At 25.2% G+C, this 13,586-nt stretch overlaps 2 protein-coding genes across 3 annotated transcripts in view; one reads left to right on the forward strand and one right to left on the reverse strand.

Moving 5' to 3' along the window:
- The first annotated feature begins 1,794 nt into the window (after positions 1 to 1,794).
- On the forward strand, positions 1,795 to 3,770 carry LOC112598857 (UDP-glucuronosyltransferase 2B20-like). The gene is made up of 4 exons (XM_025345498.1): positions 1,795 to 2,780; positions 2,911 to 3,130; positions 3,198 to 3,417; positions 3,482 to 3,770. Exons 1-4 carry the CDS (start codon positions 1,980 to 1,982, stop codon positions 3,768 to 3,770), a joined length of 1,530 nt encoding a protein of 509 aa, XP_025201283.1. The 5' UTR covers positions 1,795 to 1,979.
- A 3,006-nt stretch (positions 3,771 to 6,776) lies between these two features.
- The window catches only part of LOC112598922 (formin-like protein CG32138), a 28,752-nt gene continuing 21,942 nt past the window's right edge, over positions 6,777 to 13,586 (reverse strand). For both annotated transcript variants that reach the window (XM_025345589.1, XM_025345590.1), the window contains 13 exons: positions 12,544 to 12,620; positions 12,309 to 12,480; positions 11,976 to 12,236; positions 11,661 to 11,904; positions 11,292 to 11,605; positions 11,004 to 11,220; positions 10,811 to 10,938; positions 9,629 to 9,793; positions 9,291 to 9,570; positions 8,947 to 9,227; positions 8,514 to 8,633; positions 7,206 to 7,435; positions 6,777 to 6,892 (listed from right to left, as the gene is read on the reverse strand). In XM_025345589.1, coding sequence (XP_025201374.1) covers positions 7,223 to 7,435; positions 8,514 to 8,633; positions 8,947 to 9,227; positions 9,291 to 9,570; positions 9,629 to 9,793; positions 10,811 to 10,938; positions 11,004 to 11,220; positions 11,292 to 11,605; positions 11,661 to 11,904; positions 11,976 to 12,236; positions 12,309 to 12,480; positions 12,544 to 12,620 — 2,472 coding nt within the window. In that variant the 3' untranslated portion in view covers positions 6,777 to 6,892; positions 7,206 to 7,222. The remainder of the gene's footprint in view (positions 6,893 to 7,205; positions 7,436 to 8,513; positions 8,634 to 8,946; positions 9,228 to 9,290; positions 9,571 to 9,628; positions 9,794 to 10,810; positions 10,939 to 11,003; positions 11,221 to 11,291; positions 11,606 to 11,660; positions 11,905 to 11,975; positions 12,237 to 12,308; positions 12,481 to 12,543; positions 12,621 to 13,586) is intronic.

Below are 13,586 nucleotides of genomic sequence, written 5' to 3' on the forward strand. Positions count from 1 at the left end.
ATATTACAATTAAACAATAAATACATACTTATATAGTTATATGGCTCATGTATTTTACACATAAGTACGCAATTATATACAATTATTAAATAAATATCTATCTACCTATGTATTTGTTTTTTATTGATTTAAATTTTGAATTTTTCTTAAAATCTTGCCATAACGAATTTAATAGGTATCTCGATATAACGAATTTCTTTCTTGGTCCCTTAAAATTCGTTATATCACGAGTTGACTGTATTAATTAGGTATAAATGTACCGAGTAGATAATTTCTGTAGTTATTACTGATTTTGCATCTATGTAATGTATAGTTTGATAAGGGGAGTAATGACGTAGAGACTAGAGAGGTACACTACAAAATATTGGTCTTCTACTCCACTCACCAAAACTTTAAATACTTATAATTAATTTACTACTTATCCGAATTTTGATATTTATGTATCAAAATATACATTTATTAAGAAAATTTTGTTTTATTTCAATTAGAAATTATACAAAAAGAATACTTTCAAAACCAACAAATTTCAAATTAATGAGTTCGGTAAAAGAATCACCTAATACAGTAGTATTATTAAATTATAATAATAATATTATATAATATTAATATAATATTGTTATATTAATAATATCATAATTTATATTTTATATTTTTATACATTTATTTATTTAAGTTACATTCGAAATTTCAAATCTCTGGTCATGGGCGCCCATTGGGGGGGGGGCAAGACAGGGCACTTGCCCCCCCCTGGAAAAAATATTACCACAATATTACCTTATTACCGAGGCAAATTATTTGTTGAAATCAACTTTTAAGATATGAAATAAATATAAAAATATACTCATTGTTATCGTATATTAACATCATAGATAGGTCGTATTCTGTAGTCTGTATAACCTATACGTAAAATAATTTATCGCAGATAATTTGTGGTAAATCTATAAAGATCACAATATAGGTACTACAAATATTTTAACCTAACGCAAACAAGGATACTTTCATTCAGGATGTCATTAATATGTTTGGAATAAAACGAAGAAATTTACAGTTCTTATTTACTGATACCGAATAATATACTTAATTATAATATTTAATTTCTATTTTTTTATATACTTATTAAAATTATTATTTATTTATTTATTTATTCATATGACAATTATTATATATTTATTTATTTATTCGTATGGCAATTATTATATTAATACACTATATATATATATACAAATAAAAATATAACATGCATGTATAGTGTATACATTTATATGTGAAAAATAACATTAAATCTTTACTATCTTACTTTCGAAAATTTTTTTATTTTGACCCCCCCTAAAATATTACCTATGGGCGCCCATGTCTCTGGTGATTGACATCCAGATCTTAAGTCTAAAATACTTATTTGATGAGCACAAAGCAAAAGTTCAACCGCCGTAGATAGTAAAATTATAACTGATAATAATAAACTATTCTCACAATTACAACTGACCGATAATGATTAATTCAATATACCTATCTATATAATACAATATAGCAATTTATCATTCGATTATTTATTACGCGATCAACCGATAATGGTAAAATTAATTTTTATTCGCAATCAGTCCATATAATATTCCTAGAAAAATCTACGGTGACCTTTAAATTATTTTAATTTGGATGTACAAACCGAATGTACTTTATCATTATACTTGACTAAAACATTTACTATAATACATTTAAACAATACATGTTTAAATGAACAATGATTATAAGTATTTTAACAAATGGATTCATGTGATAATTTCTTAATATATTAAATATTTTATAGTTTAAAAATTGTGTCTTCTCATAATTATCACAAGAAAAACGACGATATCGAAGAATATTATTGTAATCGCTAAATATATTACACTACTTAATATATGCACGTAAATTGTATACTTAACGTCGTATATTATCGATATTGTTAACGTGATAGATTTAAAATTAAGACATATAATAAAATGTGCAAAATTATTATTTTAATAGTGGTTTTAGTTCTTATTAGTTCGTGCATACAACAATCGTCAAGTGCAAGGATATTGGCCGTGGAGACAGTTGGAGGTAAAAGCCACTGGAATTTCATGAGTGGTATACTACAGGCATTGGTAAATAACAAACACAATGTCACCGTCTTTACACCGTTTACCGACGGCAACCGCGAAAACTATACCGAAGTGGATACAACTCTAGGAGGGGCTATACAATTTATGGATATGGATTTAGAACAAATGATGACTAGTATGGTTACAAAGACAGGTGATTTTGTGATGATGAGTAGAATGCAGTGTGATCAAGTGTATAAAAATAGTAAAATGAAAGAAATATTGAGTAGTGAGCGCACAGATTTCGACCTGCTCATTATTGAATTCTTTGCGTCAGATTGTGTGTCATACATTGCAACTAAGTTCAACTTGCCTTTAATTTACGTCACGCCATTGCAGGCTAATCCCTTTATGGATCGCACAATCACTGGTCATGTCTCAAGTCCATCAACGGTCACAGTAATGTTTTCTTTGTATTCCATTTCTAAAACTTTCATTCAGAGATTAACACATATTTTTTTACTAATTCACTTCAAAATTGTAAAAGCGTACAAAGAATTGATTCTGAAATACAGTAAACAATATGATTTCATCGAACCAATCTCACCTTCTTTAATATTCGTAAATAGACATTTTATAACTGATGCGCCAAGTCCTATATCGACAAACGTTATTAACGTGGGTGGAATTCATTTGAAGGCACCTCAAAAGTTACCTGAAGTATGCAATTTTAATATATAAACCAATAAATTAACAATAATCTTGTGCAAGTTAAAGTGTATTAAAATATTTATAGCTACATTTGTTTCAAATATTGATTATTATAGTTATTTATGGTTTATAATTTTAGGATATTTTAGATTTTATTGAACAGTCACCACATGGAGTTATTTACTTCACTTTTGGTTCGACCATAAAGATGTCTTCGATACCGAAACATATAAAAAAAGCGTTAATGGAAGCGTTCGCAGAAATTCCTCAAAGAGTGTTATGGAAATATGAAAATGAACTAGAAAAAATGCCGAAAAACGTAATGATTAAAAAATGGCTACCACAACGTGATATACTTTGTAATATATTGTCAAATAAAACTGTTGGTTTATCAATTTAAGTTGTACTTACATCTTTATTTTGAAGTAAACCCAAATGTGAAATTATTCATCAGTCACGGAGGCATATCTGGGGTATACGAAACCGTGGACGCTGGAGTCCCAGTTCTTGGACTTCCCTTGTTTGGCGATCAGCATAGAAATATAGATAATTTAGTCAATGTGGGGATGGCTATTTCTATGGACCTCATGTCTATAACAAAGGATAATTTCTTAAGAAATGTTTTAGAACTCTTCAATAATGAAAAGTAAATAGCTTTTAAATTATAAATATGTAAAAATAGGTATCTAATTAGTAATATGTTTTAATAGATACAAGAAAAATGCTGAAACTGTTTCAAAAATATTCAAAGATCAACCAATGTCGCAAGCAGATTCTGTTGTTTACTGGACTGAATATGTTTTGCGGCACAAAAGTGCACAACATTTTAAATCCCGTGCATTAAATCTAAGATGGTATCAATACTATTTATTAGATGTTCTAGCTTTAATATTCGTTTTTATTTCCGTTGTAATTTTTATTACCACGAAAGTGTTCAAATCGATTTGTGTAATAAATAGTTTAATTTTTTCTAAAAATTATAAATCTAAGCCTGAATAACGATCCTAATAAAAAATATATATTTTTGGAAATTTGTTGAATTTATCTTTGAACTTTGTTCTTGGTTCTTACTTATACGTAATGTCAATGTGCATGTAAATAATAATTATGAAATATTTTGACAGGAATATAAGGATACTAAGTTTCATATACATTAAGTACCTATTAATTATTACATAGGTATCCAATAAATATAAATTTGACAACACAGTTATATTATATGTTATCATTTTGTTTAATTATTAATTAATCATAAACAGATTATTAGAGACTACTAAACGTAATTAAAATACATAGGTATGCAATTGGTATTGATTAAACAATAATAACAATTATATTGTTTTCAATTAACTCCGTAATTATATTGATAAATAAAAGATTTTTTTATACCTAATAATTACAATAAGTTATTAAAGATGCGTTAGTTGCAAGGACAATAAAGAGTAAGCTTAATAAGTGAACAAATAAGCAAACAATAACCGCATTGTTCTACAGTTAAACAAAGAAATCGATTGTACTTCATCACTGCATGAAGTTATTAAGTCACTGAAATGGATGTGTTGAATTAATTCAGTGTTTAATCGTTGCATATGAAAAACGATTACAAACGAAGACTTCGTCTGCCTTTAATGTAAACTCATATTTTATCTTTCTATTAAAAAAATGTATTATATAATTAATGTAATAATATAAGTAAAAACTCAAGTCTCCAAGAATTCATTTAAATTCCAACAAAATAAATAATCGTAAAATTTAATTTTAATACCTATCTAATTTCATCAAAATGTTAACTAAAAAAATTTACGAAAAAAAATATTGTGACAGTATATTATTTTCAAGTCTTAGTCATACAAATTAATTATTTTATTATAAATGTTATAATTTTGACAAAATTTGAAAACTTAAACAGTTTAACAACTTTAACAATTTAAACACAAAAAAAATGTATAAATTTCATATATTTAAAATGTAGACCAAGTATTTTTTATCAACAATAATAAGAAAAATATACAAATTAAAAATTTTAAATATCTATAAATAGCATAAAATGAGTCGAAATATTAGTTTTTTACTAAATATTATATAGTATATACCATGCAAGTATAAAAATTTGGGGACAATTTTGAGTACTTACGGTTATTCATTTTGAATTAAACATTAAATAAAATAAAAAAATTAATTTTGATAAAAACTTGTTTTGTGTGAAAATTCAGTTTTTTTATTTTAATATTCGGAATGTTTTGCTTTTGTGGGTCAAAAGTTAGGTGATAGATAAATAAAAAATACACATAATTGTAAAATCAATATAATATTATCATAACTCAGAATCTTAATAAAATTATATTATATTTATCTAGGACGTGCTATATTCAAATAACATTTTCTAGTTGTATATTTCATATATTTAATAAATTGCATTTGTTTACAAACAAAATAAATAATTATATGTTGTAAATAAAAATAATTATTCTAAAATGTAAGCTCAACTACTCAACAATAAAGTGGAATACGTCACACTTAACATACATATAAATATTATAAATAACAATCTTAACTATTGATACATTAGGTATACAAGGAAAAAATAAATTAATAAATCTTAATACATTTTTTGAATTTGGAAAATAAGAAATAATTAATAGGAAATATATTATAAATTATATGTGTGTATAATCAATACTAGAAATAAACAAAAATTCATTTTTGTAATAATTTATTCTGATGGCACTTAACCAATCTAAAGATTTTCGGTTTTTTTTTTGGTATAAAATAATTATAATAATAAACATTAAATAATTTTATGATTCTTATTTACACATATTATAAAATATTAAAAATATAATGAAACGTAAAGTATAATATGAAAATATATACAAATCTAGGAGAATATTTTTTCATTGAATGAGACTCTTTACAAAGTAACATTAATAATAATAGTTTAAATTTAAAACAAAAACAACATTTGAAATTAATTTGTATATGTGTATTCAACAAAATAAGTATAATAAAAAAAAAAGTTTTCCAAGACTAATATCTACAAGCACCACATCACAAAAGTGATAGTAATTGATCAAGAGATTCTTAAACACTAATGGAATGTCAAAAAGCAATATCCAATTGACAATAAATTATCATATGTATAAAAATAAGTAGCAACAAATAGAATATTGCTTATAATGTGTCTCGTTGACTTAAGGTTATTTTCATTAGAATCTTTTTTTCTTTACTAAGCTCGTTATATAACAGATAAGAATAATCAAAAATTCGTTTTGTTAACATGTATAAAAGTAAAAATTGTATACTAATAACTAATAAAATATTTTATCAATAGATAATTTTATAAAATTAAGTTTTCAATGTCATCTATATTTTACTAAACAATTTAAACATATATTTCCTAATGGAATGTTAGTCCATCATAATGTACAAATATATAAATAATTGCTTCTAAAAAATATTACTAAATAGATTATGATTTAGATAATAAATTTAAGGATTAGAAATAAAATATTAAATCTGAAAATTGTATTTAAAACATATGCACATGAGAATTCTTAAATAGTTTAGTAAAACATAGAAATAAAATAGAAATCTTATAAAAAAAATATTTTAATGGTCTGTTACTATTGTTAATTATAAATTTATTAGTCTTTCTTTTTCATTATAAGAGATTGTAAGTAAGAAATTACAGAAAAAGAAGATTCTATTGACATAAAAATAAATATATAATTTACAATAATTTTAATGGTATAAACTATAAACAATCAAAATTCACATAAAATTAACTAATAGTGACAAAAATATGTATAAATATATACAGAATAGGTCAAAGAGTTTTATGTTAACCTCAGTAATCTATTCTGTATATATGACAAAATTAGTTAACATTAACCTAATATTTTAGTCTAAACAACTTAATATTATCATTCTTATAAAAAGAAAATATAATTTAGTTCCAATAAATAAACATATAAAATAACTAACAAACAAAATAATAATATGAGTACATTAACGATACAGTTTTTTGTTGTTATAATTATAATTATTATTACTTAATTATATTTGACGTATAATCATGAGTATTTGGATATGTGAAATTTAGATGACATAAGTACATCAATCTAGAAAAAAAAATTTTTATATTGTGTTATCTTTTAATATTGCTTGTAAATACAATTTTATAATCATAAATCATAACATTCATAACCAATGCCAAAATAGGTTTTTTGAGGCTATTGCCTCTACACCAAAATTGATAGGTGAGTAGATGGGTATAGTACCTGGGGACTGGACAATGAATTGATGCAATAAAAATGTTTACTATCTATAAGTATATTATCTGTATATACCATGTAATATTATGTTATTTCCATATAAAACTATCATTCGCATAATTAATTAAATACAGAAAAAATTACTATTATTATACATTACCAAATTAAAAGGACTTATTAAAATTCAAGTTCTTCCAAAGTCCTGGACAATCGATTGCTATCAATGCGACGTCTTTGGCTTCTCCGAACAGCATCTGCTCTTCTATAAGGTTCATTTTTTAAACCTAAGAGAATATCCTCCAATGCACCATTGTATACTTCATCTTGGTGTAACAATTTTTTTTCTTTTACCATCTTTGTCTTGTTTTTTAGTTCATTAATAACAGCTTCCTGAAAAAAAATGTATATTATAACTTACAAGTTATGACTACTTATCAATTAAATTCAAAAAATGTTTAGAACCAAACACAAAAAAAAATATTTATAGTACATTTATGAAGAGGGAAAAATGAAATGTCAAGTAAAAATAATGATTAAGAATTATATTTTAACATTAATTTATGTTATTAATAAATGGTAAATTAAAATTAATAGAAAAAAAAACATTAAAAATATTTTGGTTTAAAACATTCATATTTTTTTTTTTTTTTTTACTAGCTAAATTATTCAAACAAATCCAAATTCTACTCATACAGTTAAGCACTTAAATATATATTTAAACAGTTAAATAATTAGATATATAAATTAATCAACTAATATATTATACTTTTAGTTAAAATAATTTATTGTGATGAATCTACTGTAGTAAAATTGATTGAAGAATAATATTATACTATTACACTGAATAAATGATATACCTTAAATAGAACTTAAATTTTCAAGGTGCATTTATTACCAATCCAATTTCAGGTAAAATAAGAACACACAATTAGTAAATATTAGAACACTTCATTTTTCCTTCCATACATAATAATTTTAAATATAATTGGATTGGTACCTAAATTAATTTGATTTTGATCCAACACCAGTGTCGTGTTATGTAGTGCACGTCCATTTAAAGCTTCAAGCAAATTATTGAGCTTATACTAATGATTTAAGCCTTCTAAATTAATAATTAGTGTGTTGTCATAAGAAATAAAAGAAAACAAAATACAAACACCAAACATTAATTCTAAATTTAAACAAACATTATTTCTAAATTATAAATAACAAAACATGAAATACTTTTTTAATGCATTACAACTATTATAATACTAGTGTATACCACAACCAAACATCAATCTTTAGAGATAAAAAGCAAACAAAAAAATATAAATATATTAAAATAATACTTATTTTTCAGTAAACAATTATAAAAACATTACAACACAACATGCAAGATAAATGTTATGTTACACAAACTTAATTTATTTAATCGACAAATCTTGTAACCAATTTAAATTGTATATTCATTATAATATGGACGTACTTGTTGTAATTTGTGATTTGTTTTATTTTTGGCAGCTAGGTTCTCAGTACTACCTTTTAATTTAATTTGGCATGCAGCTTCTTCTAATCGCTTTTTTTGTTCATTTTCAATATCGACAGCCTACAGAAAATCATTGTACAGTAACTTTTTAATATAAATAGCAAATTTTTAGTAAGATTAATACTATAATAACAATATACTACAATTACTACATATATAAGTGTATTTAAAAAATTTTATTTGTTGATTAGAATTATTTTTTTAAATTCTAAAATCTTTTAGATACACACTGTATAAATAAACCACTGTAATATATTGTGTATAACAATGAAAAATACTAAAAATGAATGATAATTAACATAAAATATGTTTATTGTAAATTATATTATATATTATTTAAAAGTCTTTAAAAATATTATTATTTTTTGTTTACCTTGAATGCTTTAACAAATCTAACAAGCATAGAAAAAAATGTATTGGCATCTGTGCCTCGATGTGATTCGCCAAAATATTCTACACAATCCCTAAATGATTCTTGGGCAGTTTTAGTCTCATTTTTTAATCTTTTAAGTTTGTCTTCAGAATTATTAAGGAAATCTCGAAGAACTATTACATGTTGAGCATTTCCGTAACCTCGTGTTTCACATTCTTTCTTTACAATTTCCATATTTTTTTCTAACTCATTAACATCAGTTATAACATTTTCCAATGACACTAAACAGAATATCAATTTATATTTAATAATAATAATATTTTATAACATAAAATTAATCATACCAGCTGCTGCTTTATCAATGTACATGAATTCTGAATCAAAATTCATGATTTCTGGCATTTTAGATCTGATAGTATCAACAATAAAATGCAGAAGGCTAATACGCCTGTCACTTGACTTGGTATCAACCAAGGTATCTAATGATTGTAGTTTGAATCCATACGCAGGACCACGTTTTGCACTGTTCATATAATTACCAAATGCTAGTATTATCTCCAGTAATTGACGTAGCTTCTTGGAATTCTTTACAGAACTTGAAGCTGATATAATGGCATGCACTTGCTAGAATTGAAACAATATAGATAAATTTGGACTTATCAAAAGTCATAGGTTAACTTACTGGTGATATTAAATGCAAGTTATCCATAAAGTTACCCATATAGCTCATTATAGATAGTTTAGTGGCAAGTCTTTCAACTTTAGTTAATTGCATTAAAAACTTATCTTCTTCTGTTAACATATTTATGTCTTTTTTCTCCAGCTGATATTCTTTATAAGATTTTACCTACAATTAAAAAAAAATTTGAGAGGAGCAATAATAATTTTATACATAAATCAAATTTGAAATATTTTGAACTTAATAAAAACTGAAAAAAGATATCAAAACAAGAGACTAGTTAGTGGTCTTATTTATCAAATTTTATGATTATGTTAAATATGATATAATCAGTTTGAAGCAAATATTAATAAAGTAAATTGTTTTTATTAAATTTTAATATTATAAATAGTGGTTTCAATGACTAGTATCTATTATTATTAATTGTTAATATAAATAAAACAAACATTTCTTAGTCACAAAATAATTGAATTTCAACTAAAAATTTAAAGGATGGTTTTTGTTGAAAATATAATTCGTACTGAAAGAAGCATAGATAATATATTAAAATTGAAACAAAAAAATGGGACTCAATTTATTGAGAGAAATAAGATGGCTGCAATAACTATTCAACGACATTATAGAGGTTATTATACAAGACTTTACTTTTCAAAGTTAAATATTGCAGCTAAAGTCATTCAAAAACATTGGAACGGATACATTACTAGAAAGTATACCAACAATTACATGAGTATGTTTATTTAATTAGTGACAGTCATTATATTTTAGGTATTTCAATAATCTATTAATAAAAACATTTGTACTTAAGTCCATTGATCACTATAATAAAGCAGCGACACATATTCAAAAATATTTTAAAGGCTATTATATCAGAAAATATTATTTAGATATAAAAAAAAGTACTAAGTGGATCAAGGAGATTCAAGAAAAAAATGATGCATGGTCTAATATCATGAATGATTATAATCAAAATATTTGCACTCATTTGGAAATTATACACAAAGAAAGAGTAAAATGTTTAATAACTAAAATGGTACATAAACATCATCCAATGTTAAGAACGACGTTAAGAAAAGGAGTGTTCAGTAGTAAAACAAACAGTGATTCAGAATTTGAAAAACTTGTTCGTGATATATATGCACAAATAAATTTAAAAAAATCTTAAGATATAATATTAATATTTACCTCTTGGTCAGTAGGGATCATTCGTTGAAGAATTTCAACATTTTCTAAAGGTATTTGTTTCAAGTCTAATGAATTGACAGCCATTATAACACGTTCAACTGACATATCAAGTTTTCTTCTTGAAATAGCTATATAAATATTTAAATTATATATTAGAAGATATTTTGTAAATTTAAAAGTTTCTATTACTAACCAATATTTCTTAAGCGAGTATGCTCCAGAAGAGAAATATTATCTTGTTTCTTCATTCGTTTACTAGGATATGTCATTAACCCATCATGTTGATCAGAATTACCATTAATCAACGCTCGGCCAGCAGCTGTCAGTTTAAATTTCTCTTCAAACTGACCAAAATCTATTACAGAATGTAACTTGTCATCGTCTAGCTCATTAAAAATAGTACCACGAACCTACATTTTATAAAAATAAATGAATTAAAGAACTTAAAAATATAAATGATAAAAGTTAAGGAAAATAGTACTTGATTTGGCTTCATTGCAACCCAATTCAAAGTTGGTAACTTATATTTGGTCAGAACTTTCCGTTTAATAGTCATAGCTCCATCTGGTGCTTGCATTGTACCTGCTAATGGTGGTGCAGGTGGTGGTGGAATATGTATACCAATTGGTTTTGGAGATATTGGTGGTGGTGGGGGTGGTGGAGGTGGCATAGCTAATGAAGAAGCAGTAGATGGAGGAGGTGGTGGTGGTGGTGGCGGTGGTGGTGGTGGTGGAGGTGATGCAGAAATACTATTGCTTCCAGTTGAGGAACAACTTGAAATACCACTGCTAGAGCCTAAATACAAAATTATTAAAAATCAAAACAAAAATGATAAAGCTTAAGTTATTACTTAAGTCTGGTTGAGCTCCTCGTGAAATCAATTCTTGAATTTTTTCTTCAAGCATGAACTGCCTTGATTGAGATTCACGTTTTTGATCATTTACAACTCTCCGTAGTGTAGCTACTTCTTCTTCAACTGTGCGTTTGCTCTCTGCTGCTGCATCCCTTTCAGCTCGAGCCATTCCAAGGGAACTCTCTAATGCAGCCAATTGAGCTAATGATTCACGTTCTAATTCAGCTAATCTATCATGCGCCTGAATAAATAATTTAATTATTATAAGTTTTTTAGTTAAAACTAATTTTGATTTTTTTTTTTTTTTCATACATGTGCAAGTTCGTCTTCTAGAGATTCTACTTTTTCTAAAGCAGCTGTTTTAGTTTCACTATCTTCCATTAATGCTGCTACATCAAATACATTATCAAGATATGCAGAAATTTGAACCTGAAGTTCTTCACTTTCTGTATGTTTAATTTTGACTAAATATTCATCAAGCCCTAGAGTACTAAATTCGTATTGCAGATGAACCCGAAAATTCATATCTTCCACAGAATGTACAATTATGTTGATAAATTGCATGCAAGCAACCTTTAAATAAAATTTATGAAATTAAAATATTCTAGATTAAGAAGTGTTAAAAAAGCAACTGAATATACATACCATAAATTCTATATGAAAAACTTCATAATTAATAAAATAGTCCATTAAGGTTTGGAAACGTTTTTTTTCCTGGCAGACTTCTTTGAAATTGTCAAATGCAGATAAAATGATTTCATGACCACCTTTTACTAGACATATTGCAGCCAAAAGCTCTAGTACTAAAGCTTTTGTCCTGAAATGTATACACAGGTACATAAGTATATTAATTTTAAACATACAAATTATAATAATATACCTCAAACTTTTGTGCATTAAACTCAATGCTATACTATTAATTGCATCAGTATGTTGAATCACCATATTTAATCCATACTGAAACAGTAAATTAAACCATGATAAATTAAATTAATTGAAAAGCATTCATATCACTGATTATGCGTTACAGTTTTAGATTTTGAGCAGAGTAATGAATGTATTTTGATATAACGATGATATGCTTTTTTTAACAAGTTTTTTAGTGAAAATATTTTTTTATCTTCAATTTAGAGTTTGAATTTTGGTAATGAGTTAGACCTAATTAGTAATTTTGATAAATAAAAAAAAAAACCAAGAATTTGATTTTAATAATATCATACTAAGCCATACCTGATATTCCAAATATTACTACAAGTAAAGCTGTGAAGATTAAATTTCACCAATATGTTTGAGGAATCAGTACTAAGTTCTCTTACATACATATTTTTACCAACAATTTAAATTTTCTGAATTTTAAGGTCAATAGTTGCAATAAGTTATAATTTTTAAACCAGTTTTATTGTTTAATCATGTTTTAATAAATTACATTAACAAATTCAATATTGGTTTTTTATTTTTAATTGCAAGACACATTAATTATGAAACAAACGTTTAAAATTTAAAACAATAAAATTATTTATGTAACTTCAAAATATTGTAATTGGCTGGTCACATTTAAATTTAATCGACTTAGGGTTAGACCAGTAAAGTACACGCTATTTACTATTTATTAATTTTGTGTTCTTTGCCATCCAACACCCCCACTGAAAATCACCGTATTTCATCAAAATATCTTCTGGCAACGGTACAATACATTTTTCGGTGTTTTTTTATTTTTTTTTTTTGTTCCCTCGGGCTTTGATTTATTGAGATTCTATACTACAAATTATTTTAAATACGTAATTTATATGATGACACGAAAAATACATGTGTGGAAAATGTATATTAACCTTTAAAGGTCACATTTTATGTACAAACTATATAAGACCTTAATGAAAATACCATAAAACTGGCAAAAAAATATGCTATGTTTGATTAAAGTTC

The sequence above is a fragment of the Melanaphis sacchari genome, unplaced genomic scaffold (genome assembly GCF_002803265.2).
Source record: "Melanaphis sacchari strain LSU unplaced genomic scaffold, SCAv2.0 Contig4_pilon_pilon, whole genome shotgun sequence".
NCBI lineage: Eukaryota > Metazoa > Arthropoda > Insecta > Hemiptera > Aphididae > Melanaphis > Melanaphis sacchari.

Excerpts from the sequence above, each read along its gene's own strand:
- LOC112598857 (XM_025345498.1), top strand. The coding sequence starts at position 1,980 with ATGTGCAAAATTATTATTTTAATAGTGGTTTTAGTTCTTATTAGTTCG. Across the intron at positions 2,781-2,910 it reads CACCTCAAAAGTTACCTGAA|GATATTTTAGATTTTATTGA; the intron begins GTATGCAATTTT and ends TTATAATTTTAG. Across the intron at positions 3,131-3,197 it reads ACCACAACGTGATATACTTT|TAAACCCAAATGTGAAATTA; the intron begins GTAATATATTGT and ends TTTATTTTGAAG.